The sequence below is a fragment of the Grammomys surdaster genome, unplaced genomic scaffold (assembly GCF_004785775.1).
Source record: "Grammomys surdaster isolate TR1022 unplaced genomic scaffold, NIH_TR_1.0 931, whole genome shotgun sequence".
Lineage (NCBI taxonomy): Eukaryota > Metazoa > Chordata > Mammalia > Rodentia > Muridae > Grammomys > Grammomys surdaster.
In genome coordinates, this window is record NW_021605350.1 from 701670 (window position 1) to 726496 (window position 24827).

At 39.5% G+C, this 24827-nt stretch overlaps 1 long non-coding RNA gene, 1 pseudogene and 1 gene segment (V, D, J or C); 2 read left to right on the forward strand and 1 right to left on the reverse strand.

Moving 5' to 3' along the window:
• LOC114634288 overlaps positions 1-17585 on the reverse strand; it is a 153807-nt gene extending 136222 nt beyond the window's left edge. Inside the window, 1 exon segment of the V gene segment in view lies at positions 17519-17585. Within this exon segment, the coding sequence occupies positions 17519-17579 (61 nt within the window).
• LOC114634295 lies at positions 1852-8000 on the forward strand. The gene is made up of 3 exons (XR_003713306.1): positions 1852-1884; positions 5788-5846; positions 7445-8000. It is a non-coding gene; the product is annotated as an uncharacterized LOC114634295 (long non-coding RNA).
• Positions 17586-21959: 4374 nt separating the features above from the next.
• On the forward strand, positions 21960-22839 carry LOC114634289 (annotated as a pseudogene).
• The last annotated feature ends 1988 nt before the right edge of the window (positions 22840-24827 follow it).

Here is a 24827-nt window from a genome sequence, read left to right on the forward strand (position 1 = left end):
TGTCAATTCTTAACTTAAAGCAGAAGACATTGGTGTTCTGTTCAGGAACTTTTCCCCTGTGCCCAAGAATTCGAGGTTCTTCCCCACCTTCACTTCTATTAGTTGCAGCATATCTGGTTTTATGTGGAGGTCCTTAATCCACTTGGACTTGAGCTTTGTACAAGGAGATAAGAATGGATCAATTTGCATTCTTCTACAGGCTGACCTCCAGTTGAACCAGCACCATTTGTTGAAAATGCTGTCCTTTTTCCACTGAATGGTTTTAGCTCTTTGTCAAAGGTCAGGTGACAATAGGTATGTAGGTTCATTTCTGGGTGTTCAATTCTATTCCATAGATCTTCCTGCCTGTCTCTGTACCAATACCATGCAATTCTTATCACTATTGCTCTGTAGAACAGCTTGAGGTTTGGGATGGTGATTTCCCCAGAAGTTCTTTTATTGTTGCGAATAGTTCTCATTACCTTGGGTTTTTTGTTATTCCAAATGAATTTGTAAATTGCTCTTTCTATATCTATTAAGAATTGGGTTGGAATTTTGATGAGGATTGCATTGAATCTGTAGATTGCCTTCGGCAAAACGACCATTTTTATTATATTAATCCTGCCAATGCATGAACATGGGATACCTTTCTATCTTTTGAGATCTTCAATTTCTTTCTTCAGAGACTTGAAGTTCTTGTGATACAGATCTGTAGCTTGCTTGGTTAGATTCACACCAAGGTATTTTAGATTATTAGTGATATTTTGACTTCTTCCTTAACTATTTGTATCTTTTTTTTTCCTTTTGTGGTCTAATTCCTATGTCTAGGACTTCCAGTACTATATTGAATAGGTAGGAAGATAGTGGGCAGCCTTGTCTGGTCCCTGATTTTAGAGGGGTTGCTTCAAGTTTGTCTCCATTTAGTTTGATATTGACACTGGCTTGCTGTATATTGCTTGAATTCATGGTCTTTCCAAGACTTTTATCATGAAGAGATGTCGAATTTTGTCAAATGCTTTCTCAGCATCTAATGAAATAATCATGTGGGGTTTTTCCATGAATTTTGTTATATAGAGGATTATGATGATGGGTTTCCATATATTGAAACATCCTTGCATCCCTATGATGAAGCCTACTTGATCATTATGGATGATCATTTTGATGTGTTCTTGGATTCAGTTTGCAAGAATTAGATTGAGTATATTTACATCAATATTCATAAATTGGTCTCAAGTTCTCTTTCTTTGCTGGATCTTTATGTGGCTTAAGTATGAGCATAATTGTGGCTTCAGAGTATGAATTGGGAAGTGTTCCTTCTGTTTCTGTTTTGTGGAATAGTTTGAAGAGTATTGCTTTTAGATTTTTGGAAGGTCTGGTAGTATTCTACACTAAACCCATCTGGTCCTGAGCTATTTTTGGTTGGGAGACTATACGTGACTGCTTTTATTTCTTTAGAGATTATGAGTTTAGATGATTTATCTGATCCTGATAACTACGATACTCAGTACCATTCTAGAAAATTGTTGATTACATCCAGATTGTCCAATTTTGTTGAGTATAAGCTTTTGTCATAGGAGCTGATGGTTTTTTTTAATTTCCTCATTTTCTCTTGTTATATTTACCTTTTCATTCCTGATTTTATTAATTTGGATACTGTCTCTATGACCTCTGGTTACTCTTGCTGAGCTTTTATTTATCTTGTTGATTTTCCCAAAGAACCAGCTCCTGGTATTGTTCATTCTTTGTATAGTTCTTTTAGTTTCTACTTGGTTGATTTCAGCCTTGAGTTTGATTATTTCCTGCTGTCTACTCTTGGGTGTATTTGCTTATTTTTGTTCTAGATCTTTCAGATGTATTTTCAAACTGCTAGTGTATGCTCTCTACAGTTTCTTTTTGGAGACAGAGGTATGGGTTTTCCTTTTATCACTACTTTAATGTATCCCATAAGTTTGGGTATGTTGTGCCTTCATTTTCATTGAATTCTAAAAAGTCTGTAATTACTTTATTTCTTCTTTGACCAAATTATCATTGAGTAGAGCATTGATTAGCTTCCATGTGTATGTGGCATTACTGTTGCCTTTGTTGCTATTGAAGACCAGCCTTAGTCCTTGGTCATCTGATAGAATGAATGAAATTATTTCAATCTTCTTGTATCTGTTGAAGCCTGTTTTGTGACAAATTATATGGTCAATTTTGTAAAAGGTTCGATGAGGTGCTGAGAAGAAGATATATTCTTTGTTTTAGAATGAAATATTCTATAGATATCTGTTAAAACCATTTGGTTCATAACTTCTGTTAGTTTCACTGTGTCTCTGTTTAGTTTCTATTTCCATGATCTGTCCATTAATGGGAGTGGGGAGTTGAAAACTCCCACTACTTTTGTGTGAGGTGCAATGTGTGCTTTGAGCTTTACTAAAGTTTCCTTTATGAATGTGTATGCCCTTGTATTTGGAGCAGAGATGTTCAGAATTAAGAGTTCATCTTGGAAGATTTTTTTCTTTGCTGAGTATGAAGTGTTTGTCCTTATCATTTTTGACAACATTTGGTTGAAAGTCGATTTTATTCTATATTAGAATGGCTACTCCAGCTTGTTTCTTGGAACCATTTGCTTGGGAAATTGTTATCCAGCCTTTTACTCTGACATAGTGTCTGTCTTTGTCACAGAGGTGGATTTCCTGTAAGCATGCAAAATGTTGGGTCCCGTTTACCTATCCAGTCCATTTATAATTTCCCTCCTTGTGTTGGTGGTTTTCCTCTATTCTCCTTTGTAAGGCTGAATTTGTGGAAAGATATTGTGTAAATTTGATTTTGTCATGGAATATCTTGGTTTCTCCATCTATGGCAATTGAGAATTTTGCCAGGTATAGTGGCATTTGTGTTCTCTTAGGATCTATATGACATCTGTCCAGGATCTTCTGACTTTTATAGTCTCTGATGACAAGTCTGGTGTTATTATTATAGGTCTGATTTATACTTTACTTGACTTTTTCCCTTACTACTTTTAATGTTCTTTCTGTTTTGTGCATTTGGTGTTTTGATTATTATGTGAAGGAGGGAATTTGTTTTCTGGTCTAGTGTATTGGGAGTTCTGTAGGCTTCTTTTATATTCATAGGCATCTCGTTCTTTAGGTTAGGGAAATTTTCTTCTATAATTATGTTGAAGATATTTACTGACCCTTTAAATTGGGAATCAGCTTTCTTCTATACCTATACCTATCCTTAGGTTTGGTCTTCTCATTGTGTCCTGGATTTCCTGTATGGTTTGGTTTAGGAGCTTTTTACATTTTGCATTTTCTTTGACTGTTGTGTTAACATTTTCTCTGGCCTCTTCTTTACCTAAGATTCTCTCTCCGATCTCTTGTACAGTGTTGGTGATACTTGCATCTATGACTCCTGATCTTTTTCCTAGGTTTTCTATCTCCTGATTAGTCTTCCTTTGTAATTTCTTCATTGTGTCTACTTCCATTTTTATATCCTGAATGGTTTTGTACAATTCCTTCACCTGATTGGTTGTGTTTTCTTGTAATTCTTTAAAGGATTTTTGTGTTTCCTCTTTAAGAGCTTCTACCTGCTTACATGTATTCTCATGTATTTCTTTGAGGGACTTATTTATGTCCTTCTTAAAGTCTTCTATCATCATCATTAGAAGTAATTTTAAATCAGAATCTTGTTTCTCTAGTGTCATGGGGTATTTGGGACTTGTTATGTTGAGAGCACTAGGTTCTAATGATGCCAACTACCTTGGTTTCCATTGCTTATAATCTTATGCTTGCCTTTTCCCATCTTGTTATTTCTAGTGCTACCTTCACTCACTGTCTTTGTCTGGATCCTGTCTGTTCTGTTATCTTGGTTGTGTCAGAACTCCTCAGAGACCAGCTGCCTCCATGATCCTGTGATCTTGAAATCCTGGTTGTGGTAGCTCCTGGGAATCAAACTGCTTCTGGGATCCTGAAATCCTGGTGTGCCAAAGCTCCTGAGATATTGTGATCCTATTATCCTATGTTCCTGGGCATGTTAGAGCTCCTGGGAGTCCAGCCTTCTCTGGATCTTGGGGGATTGGGAGCAGAGCTGATGTCCTAGATCTTTTAAACATCATTTTTCAATTCATGTGCCTGCTACAGCATAACATCCTTTCACTTGTGTCTGCATCAGTAAAACATTCTTCCATGTGCCATCCCTTCATCTGTATCTGCTTCAGGAGAACATTCTTTTACATATCTGCTTTAGCAAAACATCCTTTCATCTACGCATCCCAGCAAAATATCATTTGCTTTCCAAAGAAACCAGAAGTTTCCACTTCAGATGACAATTTTAAACTTGCAAAAAACATTTTCTAGATCATTCAAATTAGTAAGAGCTTTGAAGATTGAAGTCTGTCTAGCTGGCATTACCAGTCTAACATGTTTTCACTTCTATCTGCTTGGAATTACAAAAGTCCCTCTTCAGTTGATCACAAGTGAGACTGCTGCAGTTTTTTTTTCCTGCTTTCATTCTCATCTGCATCTCAGTATGTACTACAAACATGTGTTCACAGTCTTGGATTTATCAACTATATTCTGTAGGGGGTCTACTCCAGCTGAAGAAAGAGCTGAGGTGGAACAGAGTTAGACAAAGGCCAAGGACTGAAAATCGATGGCATGGAACTCTCTCTTACTGTTTTGGGGGCCACAGGCTGATGGCTTCTGCAAACTTACTCTTTCTTACTGTTCTCTACTTTGATAAGCATTGTTTTCCTTTGCCGGGCAGTAGTAGTACACGCCTTTAATCCCAGCACTCAGGAGGTAGAGGCAGGCGGATTTCTGAGTTCGAGGCCAGCCTGGTCTACAGAGTGAGTTCCAAGACAGCCAGGGCTATACAGAGAAACCCTGTCTCGAAAAAACAAACAAACAAACAAAAAAGCAGTTTTCTTACTTTGTAACAGTGCTTAAATTAGCTTTTTTTTCTTGCAATACATGCTGTTTAGAAGCAGGGAATTAAGTAAATAACTTATTGCTAGGGCTCCTTTCTCTGTCAAATCTGCCAGGAGCCCCTCACTGGACAGGCAAGAGGCTCAGAGCTCATTAAAAGGGGAGATACAGAAGGATATCAATAACAAGTTCAAAGCAGGGTTTCATTCTATAAGCTCATTACAAATTCAAAGTAACAGTTTTTGCATGGCCTTGTCTAATAGTGCACACCTGTGGCTTTACCCTTGGACATAAATGTTTTTCCTTGAACACAAATTGTCCCAAGCCTATATCTCATTTCAGTGTAGTTATGTGAACTCATCATATTTCTTATTATGCAGCATTTACTTACTATTTTATGGGGAATGGGCACATTTTATTCTTGATTTTAACATTATTATATCTTTCTGGCAAAACAACTAAAACCAACTCTTAAAACTGTCTTCCTAAAATTATTCAAATCAAATGAAGAATTCTATAAAATCATTAATTCATCTAAACAGCATTAATTCATGAAAGTTCATCTTCATGTTGATCTGCAGGAAATTTGCCCAATAGGGTGAGCTGATACCCAGGAACCATTAGACTAGGTAATACTAATAAGAGAGGTATATCAACAGCAAGAAACAGTCCTGGGATAAAGTCTCTCAGGGCCTTGCCTCAGAGCTCACCCATGGCAGACCATGCCAAAATGGTTGGTCATTTCCAGGAAAGTCATCCACTAGTCAGCCTTTTCTAGATGGCTTCTGACACTTTTCTCCATATCCAATAATCATGTATTTTTCTATAGTATTTTCCATATGTGTGGACACACTCTCATCTGCCTTTTATCATTCATAATTCCATTTTTACTATCTTTTAGGAGGTGGGGGAATACATAAGATCTAACTATATATCCTGAAATCACTAGGTGATTACTAGGTAAGTGGTGCACACTAACCCTGAACTTTCAACCCACCTGCCTCTTGCCCCTGATGGCTGGATTACTTGACACCATACCCAGCTCTATTTCATTTGTTTTTGTTTTTGTTTTATTACCATATGCATAAACACTACAGGCACAAGAGTGTGCAGCCCCAATCATGCAAAGTTTACTTCCAAGATACCCTCTAGTTCTATATGAACCCTCTTTGATCTTCTGCATCTGTCCCATATGGAGTGGAAAAACTCAATAGAATGGTCCTTAGAAACTTTTCTCAGATGCACAACTCCAAGGTTTTCAAGCTTACAGTCCTAGTTCACAATAGAATAACTATATTGTATTGGTTTCCTACTGCTTTACAATGAGCTTACACAAACTTGATGGCTTATGACCACAACAGTTATAGCCTGGGCAGATTATGTCTGAGGCTGTATGCAGGGTCTTATAGGCTCTGTCAAGGTGTAATCAAGGCTGCATTCTCATCTGAGTGCTCAAAGAATCTCCTTTCCAGCTCAGTCACCAGGTTTACCCATCTGTGTGTCTTGGAACAGTGTGGCTGAGAATGCTACACTTTTATTAACTGTGGGCTAGAAGCTTCCCTACGGTGCTACAGGCACTGAAAGCTCTCTGATATGTGGGATCTCAATAATCAAACCAGCAAGGGAATGAACAGCAGAGGAAATAGTTTCTCTTTAGTGGTTTTGATTAAATCAGGCCTATCCAGGTTAATCTCCTTTGAATGAACTCAGAATACTCAGAATTTGTACATTTATTACATGAAAAAATCTCATTTCCTCATCTGTATTTTAGGCAACAAAGGGTGATCTCAGATCTTCTCACAGACCTGACACAGTTGCCCAGAGGCAGCATCCATGAACTCCATGTACTAGGAGTTACTTGGAACAGAGAAAAATGAGATGGGCTGAGCTTATCTAGAACCTCATAAAAATAAAATCTGGAAATGTGTGGCTCCATTCTGTTTGCTCTGGTGAGGATGTAATCAATTAGAGAAGAAAAAGGGAACAGGGGTTACTTAGTTCACAATTCTAGAGATTCAAGTACACAGAACTGACTTCTGGTGAAGGTCTAACAGTGAGCAGCATAAAAAGGCTGGGAGCCAGTACTTTGTACAGAAAGCATTAGGTATTTGAGAAGCTGTCAGATCTCCAGCTGGGAATGTCTCATCATCTAGGGAAGAAAGGTGAAACTGATGATGAAATTTAGGATACAGGATAGATCACCAGACAAGAAATGTAAATAGATGAATGCAGACTGAGTCTTGCAGAATATCCCAGTGCAGACAAGTTAATACAGGAGGAAGAGGAGCTACCATGGAGAAAGACACACTACCAGGGGAGGCTTAAAATAAGAATGTTATCCAAGATTGTCTTCAGTTTTAATGTAAACTTAAAATGCTAATAAAGAAAAAAAGGTAAGACTTGTTGCTTCTAAAAGGTCAGACATCAAATGTTCTAGCACATTTTATTGAGGAACCAAAAGTCTCTCTAGGCAAATAGACTTAGAAGATAACATAATAATATTAATAATAATTATGATGATGATGATGATGTACTACTTGTCTTCCTTCTTCTGCTAGTCTACTTCAAACAAATTTCCAAGGACAGCAGCTCATCATTATTCAAAATGTCATGAAATCCTTTGCCTTTCATGAAGTGGTCCAGCTCAAGCACTGCAGAATCACTGTCAGTATTTCAGAGTATTAATGCTTCAAAGTCAGAATGATCTCATCTACTGCATTTTTTTTTCATTCTACACATGAGAAACAGGCTCATACAGCAAGAGACAAATGGAAGGTGATTTGCTCAGGTCATCAAGCTTGATTCCAAGAGCTCTCCCTATTGCTTGACTCCACCACTACCACCCCTACTCAGCTGACACAAACCACTCTGCATGCTGCAGCCTGCAATGGTCATGGACTTTTGTATTGTGAGTTTCTGATGCTTCTCTCAGTCTATACACTACCTACACCTAGTGGGAGGAACTTGACATGAACATACAGAGAATTGGCCTAACCTTTCAAATACTATATAGCCCATCATAAAATTCCTTACCAACATTTCCTTATTTACAAAGTAAAACTCTGTTGCTTAGCATTGATCTTTTAATATTATATTAAATATAATTCATCTGAATTATGAATTTGGAGGTATTCCTTTAAGCTTTGCAACCAAGGCAAATTCCCAGGCAGGAAATTGAGGTTTGGGGAAGTTAAGAAGGTGGCCTAATATCACACACAATACAAAAGATGCAAATCAAGATTCTACTCCACATGCTGCCCAGAGGTATTACCTATAGAAACCATATCCAGATGTTAGGCAAGGCCTCTGATTCGTGGTTGGGGCCACCTAATCACCTCAAAATTTTTAAACCAAAATTGTTCCGGTGTAAAGAAAATACTGAGACAAAGTTTAGAACAGAGACTGAAGGAAAAGCCATCCAGCGACAGCCCCACATGGAGATCTATCCCATATAAAGACACCAAAACCCAGACACTATTGCAGATGCCAAGAAGTGCCTCCTGACAGGAGCCTGATATAGTTGTCTCCTGAGAGGTTCTGCCAGAGCCTGACAGGTACAGAGGCTGATGATTGAAGCCAACCATTGGACTGAGCACAGGGGTCTCAATGGAGGAGTTAGAGAAAGGACTGAACGAGCTGAAGGGGTTTGCAGCCCAGTAAGAAAAACAACAATATCAACCAACCAGACCCCACAGAGCTCACAGGGACTAAACCACCAACCTGTGGAGAAAATTTAAGAAGGCCGCCACAGCGGCGCAAGCCCCGTAGGGGCTTCTGCCATGGCGGGTCCCACATTAGAGAAGGGGATCCTATGGTTCCAGCAGCCTGAGGGCCTTGGCGGCAGCAGGCCCCAGTAACACGAGGAAGTCCTTGGTTCCAAAAAGGTTTATTGTCATGGCGGATAATAGATGGATCTAGGCATACCCCCCAAAAACTCAGGGCAGTCCCGAGTTATATAGGGAGGGAGAAAAGGGGGAGGATTGGGGGAGGATCTGGGGGAGGCATGTTTAATTTGCTCTGCCCTCTGGCCTTCATTAGTATGTAAATCCCTAGGGCCTGAGGCCTATAGCCTGCCTATGTGTCTCTATGGAGATGTGACTGCTTTTTAGGATCTTGGATGATGGGAGGGACCGAACTCCTGCCGGTTCTCACGCAGAATTCCACGGAGAATCTTGGGGTTCTAGGTACCTGCTCAACCATGACCCAGGATACCCTTATGCAGTCCCACACCAACCAAAGAGTACATATGGAAGGACCCAATGCTTCAGCCTCATATGTAGTAGAGAATAGCCTTTTATGGTCCTGTGAAGGCTTGATGCCCCAATGTAGGGGAATGCCAGGGTGGGGAGGCAGAGTGAGTGCATGGGTGGGGAAGCAGGGGTGGAATAAGGGGGTTCCACAGAAGAAATGAGTAACAAAAATAACATTTGAAATGTAAATAAATGTAATATCCAATAATTGAAAAAATCATAAAATCACTTCACTTAAATAATTGATAAAAATTATAGTATGTAAATGAGTAGAAATGATGGGATGACTATACACAAAGAGCAAACAGTATGTACTATTGAAGAACTGCAACCGGATACAGAAACTAAGGACTACTGTATGGAATGTCCTGAAGAAATCATGCATATACATGATTCAGTTGTGCATAAACTAGGTACATTTCTGAACAAATCCAAGTCATCATTAAATACATATACACCGACACCCATGTTTATTCCTGCACTATTCACAAAAATAAGCATTTAAATAAACCTACTGACTATCAACAGAAGAATGAGTAATAGAAATGGTACATATGTGCAAGGAATATTATTCAGCCATAATAAAATAAAAATCACGTGTATGTGTCAAATTTTGTTGTATGACTAACTATATGGATTTATTTCAGAAAACACTGTGCATTTGAATACCATTATTCTTTTGTTGGTTTGAAGATACAGCTCTTCAAAATTCTCCTGGGCCAGACTGAAAAGTAGTATTCTTGAAATCTTCTACACCTGTCTTAGTCAGGGTTTCTATTCCTGTACAAACATTATGAGCAAGAAGCAAGTTGGGAGGAAAGGGTTTAGTCAGCTTACACTTTCCACATTGCTCTTCATCACCAAAGGAAGTCTGGACTAGAACTCAACCAGGTCAGGAAGCAGGAGCTGATGCAGAGGCCATGGAGAGATGTTACTGGCTTGCTTCCTCTGCCTTGCTCAGCTTGCTTTCTTATAGAACCCAATACTACCAGCCCAGAAATGGCAACACCCACAATGGGCCCATCCCCCTTGACCACAGATTGAGAAAAGGCAATAAATCTGGACCTCACTGAGGCTTTTCAGGGTATCCCAAGTGATTTTGTGGCTGGCTCAGTGATATCATCACGTTCTGTTATTCAGAGGTTCCATATGGGGAGTGCATGGTCATGCTCTGCTGTAAATGAAATGAGTTGCAGGAGCACTATGATTTTCTGAATTAAACTTTTAAAAAGAAACATCCTTATTTATGTTTTATAGTGTGTTAGGTCTGTATCTAAGTCTTTACCACACACAATTGCCTGTTGCCCTTAGGTTCTAGAAAAGGGCATTTGATCTGCTGGAACTAGGCTTAAAAGAGGTTGTCATTTGCCATATGGATGCTAGAATCTGAACCCATGTCCTCTTAAAAGTAGGAAGACCTCATAACCACTGAGACATCTATCCAGCCCCAAACTAATTTTTGTATCTCGTAAAAACAATATAGGGTTCAAGAGATGGCTTAGCAGTTAAGAGCACTGACTTTTCTTCCAGAGGTCCTGAGTTCAATTCACAGCAAACATAACATAGCTCAAAATTATCTGTAATGGGATCCAGTGTCCTCTTTGTGTGTCTGAAGACAGCTGCACTGTACAGTGCAGTGTACAGTACAGTGCAGTTTTTATCATGATTGCTCTGTAATACAACTTGAGGTCAGGGATGATGATTCCCCCAGAAGTTCTTTTATTGTTGAGAATAGTTTTCTCTATTCTGGTTTTTGGTTATTCTAAATAGCTCTTTCGAACTCATGAAGAATTGAGTTGGAATTTTCATGGTGAGTGCATTGAATCTGTAAATTGATTGTGGCAAGATGGCCATTTTTAATATATTAGTCCTGCCAATCCATGAGCATCGGAGATCTTTCCATCTTCTGAGATCTTCGTTTTCTTTGTTCAGAGACTTGGATTTCTTGTCATACAGATCTTTCACATGCTTGGATAGAGTCACACCAAGGTATTTTATATTATTTGTAGCAATTATGAAGGGTGTCATTTCCCTAATTTCCTAATCAGCCTGTTTATCCTTTGAGTAGAGGAAGACTACTGATTTCTTTCATTTTATATCCAGCCACTTTGCTGAAGTTGTTTATCAAGTTTAGGAGTTCTCCGGTGGACATTTTGGGGTCATTTAAGTATACTATCATATCATCTGCAAATAGTGATATTTTTACTTTTTTCTTTCCAATTTGTATCCCTTTGATCTGCTGTTGTTGTCTAATTGCTCTGGCTAGGACTTTGAGCACTATATTGAATAGTTGGAGAGGGAGTGAGCAGCCTTATCTAGTCCCTGATCTTAGTGGGAATGCTTCAAGTTTCTCTCCATTTAGTTTGATGTTGGATACTGGTTTGTTGTATATTGCTTTCACTATGTTTAGGTATGGGCCTTGAAATCCTGATCTTTCCAAGATTTTTACCATGAAGGGATGCTCAATTTTGTCAAATGCTTTTTCAGCATCTAACAAGATGATCATGTGAATTTTTTCATTGAGATGATTTGTATAGTCAAATAATTGATGAATTTTCTTATATTGAACCATTCCTGCATCCCTGTGATAAAGCCTACTTGATCATGTTGAATGATCATTTTGATGTGTTCTTGGATTTAAATTGCAAGAATTTTATTGAGTATTTTTGTATCCATAATCATAAGGGTATTTGGTCTGAGATTCTCTTTATTTGTTGGGTCTTTGTATGGTTTAGGTATAAGTGTAATTGTTACTTCATAGAATGAATTAGGTAGTGTTCCTTCCATTTCTATTTTTGGAATAGTGTCACTAAATTCTAAAAAGTATTTAATTTCTTTATTTCATCCCTGATCAAATTAGCATTGAGTAGAGACTTGTTCAGTTTCCATGTGTGTGTGGGTTTTCTGCTGTTTTTGTTGTTATTGAAGATCAGCCTTAGTCTGTGAAGCAAGGCACATTGGCCATAAACTACTGGCAGATGCCTGGGAATGAAGGCCTAAAGCTTCCAGAAGCACATCAGGTTAGAAAGGCTGGGAAAAGACCAAGCCAGGAATGCAGAGCTAGCTAAAGAGCTGATGCAGTACTAACACAGCAGGAGGTACAAACTAAAGAGTCCCAAGAGGCTAAACTGATAAGATAATGAGTTTAAAGAACAATAAAAGAGAAGGGAAGCTAACTATTAAAAATTCACAGAGAGTAACTTATTTATTGGTAGTTATATATTGGTTATTTAGATAAATGTAAAGCTTTAAGTACTTAAGAGAATTTTTTGAACATGTTAACAGAATATAAAAGTAAGATCTGTCTATATATTAGACAAATTTCACTCATTAAACTCTAGTTATACTAATAAAAAAAATCACAGAGAGAAACATTTAATTAAATATAAGAAAAAAAAGTCCTGATTCCTCTGGTTTGCTTGTGTGACCCAGGATTGTACCCTGAGCTCTGGCTCTCCACACAGTTCACCCACACCCATAAGAAGCTTGGCCTCTGAGATATCAGATGAGTCCACAATCTATGACACAATAATCAGTGTAACTTGGAATGCCCCCAGGACAAAGGGGACCAAGGGAACCTAGGAAAAAGAACACTGTCAATAGGACAAAACAGCAATCCACATATTGGGAAAAGATCTTTACCAATCCTACATACGATAGAGAATTAATATCCAAATTATTCAAAGAACTCAAGAAGATGGAGACCAGAAAACCAAATACCCCTATGAAAAATGGGGTACAGAGCTAAACAAAAACTTCTCAACTAAGGAATACCTAAAGGTCAAGAAGCACCTAAAAATATGTTCAACAACCTTAGTCATCAGGGAAATGCAAATCAAAACAAACCTGAGATTCCACCTCACACCAGTGAGAATGGCTAAGATCAAAAACTCAGGTGACAGCAAATGCTGGTGAGAATGTGGAGAAAGAGGAACATTCCACCATTGCTGGTGAGATTGCAAACTGGTAAAACCACTTTGGAAATTAATCTGGCAGTTCCTCAGAAAATTGAAAATAGTTCTACCTGAAGACCCAGCTATACCACTAGTGGACATATACCCAAAAGATGCTCCAACATATAGCATGAACACATGTGCCACTATGTTCATAGCAGCCTTATTTTTAATAGCCAGAAGCTAGAAAGAACCCAGATATCCTTCAACAGAAGAATGCATACAGAAAATGTAGCATATTTGTACAATGGAGTACTACTCAGCTATTAAAACTATGACTTCATGAAATTCACAGGAAAATGAGTGGAACTAGAAAATATTACCCTCAGTGAAGTAACCAAGACAAAAATGAGCACACATTGTACATACTCACTGATAATTGGATATTAGCCCAAAGGCTCAAAATGCCCATGATAAAATCCACAACCATATGGAGTTTAAAAAGAAGGAAGACAAAAATGTAGATGTTACGATCCTACATAGAAAGGGGAACAAAACAATCACATGAGGTAGAGGGATGGAGGGATTTGGGAGGGAAAGAGGGAAGGAAAAAAAGTGAGCAAGATCAGATATTGGAAGGGAAAGGAGAGAAGTACAGAGGATTAGGAAATTGGTTAATAACATGCAGCACTGGAGGATGGGGAACTGGGGGTAGCCACTAGAAACATCCAGACTCCAGAAAAATGAGTCTCCCAGGACCCAGTGGTGATGACTTTAGCTGAAATAATCAACAAAGGGGAGATACAACCTAACCACCTCCAGTAGATCACCATGGGCCCCCGTTGAGGGTTGGGTCCACCCACACATCTCAAAATTTTTAACCCAGAAAGGTTACTGTCCTAAGGAAAGACAGAGGAGTCCACCCCTAATACAGACACCAATCCCCTACACTATTGCTGATGCCAAGAAATGCTTGCTGACAGGAGTCTGGTATGGATGTTCCCTGAGAGGTTCTAGCAGCACCTGACGAAAACAAATACAAATATAGCCAACCATTGAACTGAGCCAGGTGACCCCAATAGAACTAGAGGAAGGACTGAAGGAGCTGAAGAAGATTGCAACCCCATAGGAAGAACAATATCAGCTAACTGGAACACCCAGAGCTCCCAGGGACTAAACCACCATCCAAAGAATATACGTGGAGGGAGCCATGGCTCTAGATACATGTAGCAGAGAATGTCCTTATCTGACATCAATGGGAGAGGAAGCCCTTGGTCCTGTCGAGACTGATGCCTCAGTGTAGGGGATGCTAGAGCAGTGATGCAGAAGTAGATGAGTGGATGGAGGAACACTCTCATAGAGCCAAAGGGAAGGGAGGAGAGGGAAGAAGTGATGGGGGTTTGTGAAGGGTAACCAGGAAGGGGGATATCATTTGAAATGTAAGTGAATACAATGAGTAATAAAAAAAGGAAAAATGAAAACGGAATATATATACAGATAGATAGATAGATAGATAGATAGATAGATAGATAGATAGATAGATTCCAAAACTGAAAAATTTATATTACACCAAGTGAAATGGTAATAGTCTCATGATATTAGTTATTTGATAGGTTAAGCTAAATACCAAGTTATAAAGCTAAATTGAAGGAAATGCAGACATCATTGTTATAAATCAAAACTGAATTTTCAGGAACTAAATAGTAGCTCATTTTTTAAAAAACCGACTATCCCCACCTGGGAATCCATCCCATAGAAAGCTGTCAGTCCTTGAACCTATTGTAGATGCTGGGAAGTGCATGCTGACTGGAACCCGATATGGTTGTCTACTGAGATGATTTTCCAGAGCCTGACAAATACAGAAGCAGAGGCCCACAGCCAACCATTGGACTGGGCACAGGGTCCCTGATGGAGGAGTTGGAGAAGGGACTGAAGTTGCTGAGGGGATTCGCAGCCCTGTAGGGGGAGCAACAGTGTCAATTGGCCAGACCCCCAGAGATCCCAGGGATTGGACTAACAACTAAAGAGTACACATGGTGGGACCTATGGCTCCAGCATCATATGTGGCAGAGAATTGTCTTGTTAGACATCACTGGGAAGAGCTACTCTGTCTACTGTGGGGGTTTGATGTCCCAGTGTAGGGGAATGTCAGGTCACAAAGGCAGGAGAGGGTAGGTGGGTAAGGGAGCACCCTCATAGAGGCAGGGGGAGGGGGAATGGAAAAGGGGGGTTCTGGAGGGGAGACCTGGAGATGGAATAACATTTGAAATGTAAATAAAAAATATCCAATAAAAGAAAAGAGAAAACACTAAAAACCATTCTGAACATCTTTAACCCTAAAATTAGAACAGTGGTCTTTTGAAACACACAGCGCAATTAGAACTGTAGTGTGAGTATGACCCGGAACAAATTTGCTTTCAACCTCCTCCTGGCCCCATGATTGTAATAATTCTGTGATAATTGTCTTTGCAAAGTACTACAGTAATTATTATTTTCTCATCATATTCCAGTAAAAGTAACAGACAATATTGGAAGCCTCATTTGATAGTCCATTATCCTCCTTAATTAATAGGAATATTTTTTCAAGGCACTTGTTAATTACTTATATTCTGTCCTTTGTGGGGCCTACGGATAATCTAGAATGGACTGCATTGTGAACAAGCCCATGGTCTTTGAGGGGAGACAGTGGAGACAAAACCCTCATGTGCAGTAGCAGCACAATGGGAACAAACCATCATGAGAAGACAGAAAATGGAATCATTCTCTTGGGGAGAAATTATGGATATTTGAAGTTCTCAAACAACTATTTGTAACCCTGTTCTATCTCTGGTTTCTAAATGATGCTCAAGGCTGGAGGTGATGGCCCATACCATTGATCACAGTGCTTAGGAAGAGGTAGGTGGAAGTTTGTGAGATCAAAATCCACTTCCAAGTTTAACAGGACATGATTCCTTCTCTCAAAAGCAAATAACAAGAACAAAATATGTTTTCAACTAATTTTTAATTAATACATGTTTAAGATTAGTTAACAGTGTTTTTATTGAAGTACAATGTATTTCCATCAACAAATATCAAACACTGTTAATTATTATAAGACAGAAAAAGAAACTCAATTCTAATGATACAAAATCATATTTACCACTAATGTAGAATAGGGTAGAATGAGTTATCACAGTCTCTACATTGGGAAAGAAGATAAGAAGACAACAGAGGCAGATGTGTCCTAAGAATAGGAAGCATAGATCAGATATGTTAAGATCTCAAACCTCATGTTTTCTCTGATTTTTGTATCCTATATTTTTATAGACTCATAAACCACTGTGTGCATCCATGTGTGTGTGTGAGTGTTTGTGTGTGTGTGTGTGTGTGTGTGTGTGTGTGTGTGTGTGTACATGTTAGTAGGCACATGTGTATGTCACATTGACCTAGGTGGAAGACTAGGAATTGGAAGTGTGTTAGTTGGAGAGGACAGGGGTGAAAACAATAACAGGAGGAATGAAGATTGCTAAAATACATGATATAATTTTATATTGTTTTCAAAGTCAACATTGTATGTGTAAATAAGAATCTTGAACAGAAAAAGAAGTGGACAGATACTGCCAGGAGTCCAAAAGTGAGGGAGACTTCTCAGAGCTGAGCTAAGCAAAAGCCAAGGTCTATTCTGCATCCTCCAGTGAGAGGGAATATAGCCTGACAGGCTCTTGATTTATCCCATGGAGACTCATTGGAGATTTTCATTCCAGAATATAGGATAATAAATTTGTCATATTCAATACACAAAATCTAAGCATGAGAATTTTTTTAAAAAGACATAAATGTCTTTACTTTCTTTTTTGCCATAAGGAACTTCCAAGTCAAAGTATCTGTTCATTAACTTTCTACCAAACTTTGCAACAGTTAGGCATAGCAGCTGCAGGCAGAAGGGGAAGTATGTAGGTCTGGGGATGTGTGGTACAGGGAGCTGGTTAGAATCTCAGAGGCGGTTTGTGTAGGAGGCTGAAGCACTGTGGGAGGAGTATCATAACTCTGCAGACAGAAATAGAGTGCCGGGTCTTCAGCCTGCACACTGCTGATGGTGAAAGTGAAATCTGTCCCAGATCCACTGCCTGTGAAGCGATCAGGGACCCCAGTGTGCCGGTTGGATGCATAGTAGATCAGAGGTTTAGGGGACTTCCCTGGTTTCTGCTGGTACCAGGATACATAACTACCCACATTCTGACTGGCCTTGCAGGTCAGGCTGACCGTTTCTCCTACTGATGTAGACATGGATTTGGGAGATTGGGTCATCACAATGTCTCCATCAGCACCTGCAATCAGAAATAGGTAATGAGTATACATATATACACACAAAGACTTCATGATACAAATGTTATGATCTAAAATGTCCTTTCTATTGGCATTGTCTGCTTACTATTGACTTCCTATAGGAAACAGCTATTTCTCTACAAATGCATTATTTAAGCTATTATAATACTTTTAAATGTCTCACCAGACAACCAGAGCAATAGGAATATGAAGATCTGAGTCTGTGACTCCATCTTGATGCCCATGCTGGCCTGATGCATTTTAGATCTCACTGCAACGGCCTGGTTTATAAATCCTGGCAGCTGGGCTGCCCCCTCTAGGGATCTATGCAAAGTAGTCATCAAACAAGGAAGTAAATTGCTTGGACACAGCTGTGTGAGAGTATTCAGGACAAATCAACAGCAAAAAGTACTTTCAAAGGCAAGAAGTAGTCACTGGGAAGAAAGTCAATGTAGAAGCTCAAGGACCAACTGGAAGCTCTCAAACTACAAAAGTCAAGATGCTCTCATGACAGATTTTTTAGGATTTTATTCATTTATTTAATATACATATATGTATGCACACATATATTTGTTTGTATGCATGTGTACAAAAAATGTGTGTTTATATATATTTATATATGTATATGTACATTTTTATATATAAACATATATATATATATTGAATACACTGTAGCTGTCTTCAGAAACACCAGAAAAAGCCATCAGATCCTAGTACAGAGGTTTGTTTGCCACCATATGGTCTCCGGGAATTGAACTCAGGACCTCTGGAAAGACACTCAGTGCTCTTAACTGCTGAGCCATCTCTCCAGACCCAACAGATGAGTTTTACAGAAATAATAGTAAAACTACATTTGATTTAATCCTGAGGTAAAAATAAATCATGTGAAAAAACAACAAAAATGAACAGGGGAAGTGGAAGAGAAGATAGGAAAGAAAGAAGGGAAAGAGGAAGAGGAGGGGAGAGAAAAGAAAGAAAGAGAAGGATGGAGAAGAGAAGAAGGAATATTGAATCAGGGAGGTAAAAGATATGTGGAGAGAAGAGAAGAAATGGAGAAAAGGAAATAGGAGAAATATTTATAAAAGAAAGGTTTGGGGCGGAGACTCACCTCAGTAGTTAAGAGCACTTACTTCTCTCATGATAGACTCAGTCTTGACTCATTGCAAGCATTCACATGATGATTCTCAGCCATTTATAATACCAGTCAAGCATACACATGGTACACATGTATACAAGCATAAATACATATATACACATACATACATACATACATACATACATACATACATACATAATGCAGTTTGAAATGTGAGCCCTGAGCTTCTGCTCCAGCTACCAAGTCTTCCACCTGCTGCCTTCTTTCTACTTTCATACAGTCTAACCCTCTGAAACTACAAATGAACACTTCCTTAATAAGTTGCTTAGCTCATGGTGTTTATCACACCAATAGAAAAGTAACTAATAAAGAAGAATAATCCACCAGGGAATATTATACCTGTAGAAAGATATACATGAAACATAAACAATTGTATCTATTCTACAATGTTGTCATGTCCTACTGTATCAGTAGACTCCAAACCCAGTTGGTCAACTTGATTCTAAAGAATACATTGGCATTAGTTAGCATATTGTTTACATGGAGCCATAGATTTCTACTTTATAAATATTAAATTTACTCATAAATATGATATAAAATCCTGGAAGGTACAGACTATCAACATAAAACCACACTTATTTACTATGGTGTGAGGTTTCTGGGTCTCCACATTTAAGAGCAGATAAGGGGAGTTGGGAGTGATATGTGACCCATGGGAAAGAAGCAGGGAATGGACAAATGACTTAGAAAAAACTAATACATGAACAATCTCATTCATAAATATTGGATTTTTAGGCATAATTATATAAATATAAACACAATTGTAGTGTTTGTGTATAAGGGAAACTAGGAGAGGGAAGAAAACTTGTGGAAAACAAAACACAGAAGAGAAAGAGGAGGGTACGGGATGTGTCTTAGTTAGGATTACTATGGCTATGATGAACTATCATAACCAAAGATGGAAGAATATATTCTTCTTGCATTTCCAGATAACAGTATATCACTGAGGGAAGTCAGCAGGAACTGAGACAGAGCAGGAACCCAGAGGAGGAAGCTGACCAGAAACCATGGAGGAGTGCTGCTTACTGGCTTCCCTCTGATGGCTTGCTCAGTGCACTTTGTTGTAGAACTCAGATCCAATAACAAAGCCTGTCTCCTCCAACAACAGACTGGATCCTCCCCCAAAAAGAGGGAATTAAGAAACTTCCCTACATGTCTGCCCACAGCCCAGTCATATCTATAAATTTTTTCAGTTGAGGTTTCCCCCACTCAGATGCTTCTAGCTTGGTTGAAGAAGACATAAAATCTCATCCAGATGGGGTATAAATGTGGTTTATGTATAATGATGTTAAAAGAAATTGCTTTTATCAAACACAACACTACGTATTATGAGTATATGGTGATACAATTGACTCTTTCAGCAAGGACAGGAGACAAGGATCAGAGTTGGTATGTAAGTGACCTCTGAGGCTCAGCTGCTACCTGTGTGTTTGTCATATCCCAAATCCATAGAGACTTTGGGATTTTGACAGGTGAATTTACTTCAGTTTCATTCTTATTCATTGTCAACTTACAGTATACATTGCTACCTAATGAATGTACTTTTATTTTCTTCTTTTTTTTCATTGGATATTTTACTGACATTTCAAATGTTATCCCCTTACTCCATTTCTCTGCCCCACCAAGGAACCCCCTATCCCATCCCTCCTCCTCCTGCTTCTATGAGGATGTGCCCCTATGTATCCCCCCACTCCCACCTCCCCACCCTTGAATTCCCCCACACTCGGTGTCCAGTCTTCATGGGACCAAGAATCTCCATTCCCACCTATGCCCAACAGGGCCATCCTTCCTACATATATGGCTGGAGCCTTGGGTCCCTCCCTATGTGCTCCCATGTTGGTGGTTTAGACCCTGGGAGCTCTGGTTGGTTGGTATTGTTGCTCTCTTCATGGTGCCAAAAACCCTTTCAGCTCCTTCAGTCTTATCTCTAACTCCTCCATTGGGAACCCCTTGATCAGTTCAATAGTTAGCTGTGATCCTCCTCCACTGAATATGTCAGACTCTGGCAGGCCTCTAAGGAGACAGCTATATCAGGCTCCTGACAGCATGCACTTCCTGACATCCACATCAGCATCTACCTTTGGTGACTGCACATGGGATGTATGCCCAGGTGGAATGGTCTCCAGAAGGTCCCTCCTTCAGTTTCTGTCCCACACTTTGTCTCCATATTTGCTCCCTTGAGTATTTTGTTGCTCCTTCTAAGAAGGACTGAAGCACTCACACTTAGACTTCCTTCTTCATGAGCTTCATGTGGTCTGCGAGTTGAATCTTGGGTATTTCAAGCTTATGGATTAATAATCAGTGAGTGAATACCATGTGTTCTTTTTGATTGGATTACCTTACTCAGGATGATATTTTTTAGTTCCCTTCATTTACCTAAGAATTTCTCAAATTCATTGTTCTTTTTTTAATTTTTTACTGGATATTTTATTTATTTACATTTCAGATGTCATCCCCTTTCCTTATCCCTCCCACAGAAGCCCCCTATCCTATCCCCCCTCCTCCTTCTTGCTTTTTCTTTATTTGTATTTTAAGTTAACATACAAAGTACTGGGTTTTATTGCAGCATCCTCATACATGTGTCATTAGAGTTCTGATTTGTTTCCCTCTGCCCCTTCATTTTCTTCCTCCAGCTAGTTTCCTCATCTGATTTCTTGTCACATGTAATCCATCACTCTCCCTCCTCATCTTTTTTCTTGTATTAGTAATTTTTTAAATGTTAATCAAAGGCTTTATAAGTTTGGAAATGCTCAATAACAAGATGCCCATACAATCAGAAGTGTAACCCAATACCCAACCTAGATATACCAACTATCTTTGACTGGCAGAGACATTCGAACATCTGCCTTAGCTGGGCTGGCTAGTCTGGGAGATGAAGCCTAGCCTTTTAGAGAATTGGAACCCAGGCAGTGGTGGCACAAGCCTTTAATTCCAGCACTTGGGAGGCAGAAGCAGGCGGATTTCTGAGTTCGTGGCCAGCCTGATCTACAGAGTGAGTTCCAGGACAGCCCGGGCTATACAGAGAATCCCTGTCTCAAAAAACAAAAACAAAAAAAACAACAAAAACAAAAGAAGAGAAAGAGAGAGAGAACTGAGGTGTCAGGGGCCTCGGGAGAGGATACACAGTGAGGCCAAGACCCTCCCAGAGGAGAAGGGGAAGGATTGTGGGACAGGATGTCCAGGAGGTGGCAGTGAGAGCAAAAAAAAAAAAAAGTGAATAAGTAAAAATTAATTAATTAATTAAGTTTTTAAAAAGTATTTTGAAAATCAACCTACACTATAAATAATCACATTCAAAGTGACATAATAATAAATACAGGATCAGAGTTTTCATAGTTATATTGCTGAACTGTAATACATTTATTTCTGGCTTGTATTTTGCCTAAACCAAGAAATAACTAATTGCTTTTTTTAAAAAAAGGCAGAAGGAAGGCGGCTACCCTGGACAGCGCATCGCGGCCACTCGGCCATGGAGAATCTGAAGGCCTTTGATAATGAATTCGATGCTTTCTTGGACAACATGTTTGGACCACAAGATTCTCGAGTTCCTGCTGGACTCTTACCTCTCCACCTTCATCCTCACCATTGTGTATCTGATCTCAATATGGCTGGGCAACAAGTACATGAAGAACAGGCCTGCTCTTTCTCTCAGGCGAATCCTCACCTTGTACAACCTCAGAATCACACTGCTTTCTGCATATATGCTGGTGGAGCTCATCCTCTCCAGCTGGGAAGGAGGCTACAACTTGCAGTGTCAGAATCTCGACAGTGCAGGAGAAGGTGATATCCGGATAGCCAAGGTCTTGTGGTGGTACTACTTCTTCAAACTAGTGGAGTTCCTGGACACGATTTTCTTTGTTCTTCGAAAAAAGACCAATAAGATCACCTTTCTTCACGTGTATCACCATGCGCTCATGTTTAACATCTGGTGGTGTGTTTTGAACTGGATACCTTGTTGTCAAAGCTTCTTTGGACCGACTCTGAACAGTTTCATCCACACTCTCATGTACTCTTACTACGGACTGTCTGTGTTCCTGTCCATGCACAAGTACCTCTGGTGGAAGAAGTACCTCACACAGGCTCAGCTGGTGCAGTTCAACCTCACCATCACACACACACTGAGTGCTGTGGTGAAGCCCTGCGGCTTCCCCTTTGGCTGTCTCATCTTCCAGTCTTCCTATATGATGATACTGGTCATCCTGTTCTTAAACTTCTGTATTCAGACATACCAAAAAAAGCCAGCGAAGAGAGAGCTGAAAGAGCAACCTGCAGGGAAAGAAGTGAAGAACGGTTTCCCCAAAGCCCACTTCATTGCAGCTAATGGCATGACGGACAAGAAGGTGCACTAAAATGAAGTGCAGGGAAACAAACTGAGGCAGTGGCAGCGAACAGATGAGCTTGTTTTAAAGCAGAGACTGAATTGAAAGTTGTATGTTTTAGCATAAACTAATTCCTTTCGAGTTTGTAAATCATTTGTACCCAGAATGTATTATAATATATTGCTATTAGGTTACTCTATTAACTGGAGCGATGCTGACCTCTACAAACCTCACAACAGGTGCACGGCGCCCTCTCCTGCGCTCTTTGTAATGCCTTATTCATGTAGAAAACAAGGAGACTCGGGCTTTGTGTTTCGTGGCAAATCTTCAGAATTAATTTTCTTTAGATTAAATGTGTAAAAATGTTAATTGTATTGTAAATGTCAGGGTCTGTTCTAGTCTATGTCAAGCAATAACTGTCAGTGCATAAATCGATTAGTCCACTGTTGCTTAAGGCAGCAGCCCCAGGGAAGCATTTAAATGAGATCCTTAGCAAGACAGAATCCAGCAAACCCCTCCCTCTCTTACGCCAGGAGTCGCATCTGCTACATTTAAAAACAAAAAACAAAAAAAAAAAAACAAAAAAAAAACCTCTGATTTTAAACTTAGTGACATGATAGTGAAATTTATTAATCTTCAACATAATTTGAAGATAGTCATTCTGTAAAGGGACAGCTTCTTGAGCTGGGTATGGTGGCACTCATCTCTGAGTCCAGCACTTGAGTAATTGGCTGGGTATGGTAGCACTCATCTGTGAGTCCAGAACTTGGGTACTGAGACAGCCTGGGATACACAGGCACAAGACTCTGTCTTGACCAGAAAAAAAAAATGTTTGCCAAATCATTATAACTCAGGGGCTTTGGACAGAGCCGTCTCTCAGTTTCAATTGGCTTCCTTACTCATCCATCCCTGGCTTCCTCCCTTTTTTGTCTGGATTCGTGGAGTTACGTTCCCCACATCCAAAGCCAGTGTCTACATACAGCTGCCATGCCCTTTCTGAACAAAAGCTGGAGTCCAGTTGCAGTTCTTCTTGGCACAGAAATGCAACTGGAATACTTATAAGTCATCGTCAACAGAGATCCAGGGGCAAAACAGACATCCTATCTGTCTGCTGGTGCTGCTGAGCCTGCTCGTGAACATTACTGCAGGCAGTTGCTATCAAGCTCCATGAATTTTATCTTTTAAGTTTCAGAAAAGGATATAGTAGTCATTTGGAAAAATCCCGTGGGCTGGAAATAGGACATAATGATTTGTCTGGCCCAAGCAGCAGTGCCCTCCCTGCTTAGAACCGTGGTCTCTGTGGAGAAGCTAGTACAGAGGCAAGCCACGGCACTGGAAGGCTTCCTTCCCCTCAAACTGATGAAGCACCACTATTAAACTATACCAAACATGAAAAAGTGCATTGTCCAAAACGTACACAAAACACAACTTGCTCTATTTTCCCTCCGTTTTAGCAAATATGTTCTTGGTTCATGGCACCGGCATCCAGTACACAGGCACCAGGTAGGCTTTCCTCGAGTGCCAATAGTGGTGCCTGCCCACCCCTGTCTTCTTATTCTCTTTCTGGGCAAGCTCCCGTTTTAACTTTTCCCTGTTAAAAATTGCACTGACATTTTTAAACTCGTAAGTATACTGCCTTTCTCACTGGTGTATTTTGAAAAACACCACAGTCCGATGTCCTGTGCCATCTCTGTCATTCCTGTTGAATACACTCTTCCTGTCTGTGACCACTTATGCTTCAATGCATTTTCTAAACAATTTTCTCAAACTGATCTGCTCCCAGGTGCTTTATTACCACCATATCTCTGGTGACTTAGACTCAAGTTGGTGTACTATTCTTTCCCAAGAATTCATTTTAAGGGTTAGCTTTCAGTATGTTATTGTGCTTCTATGACAATACCAAAGGAATAAACTCCTTGGTGAATCTGGAATTCAGCTTTAGTTTTCAATCACAATCTGAAATCTGTTACTAAAATGAATTCTGGGTAAAAATGAGATTCAGGCGACATCACTGGTCA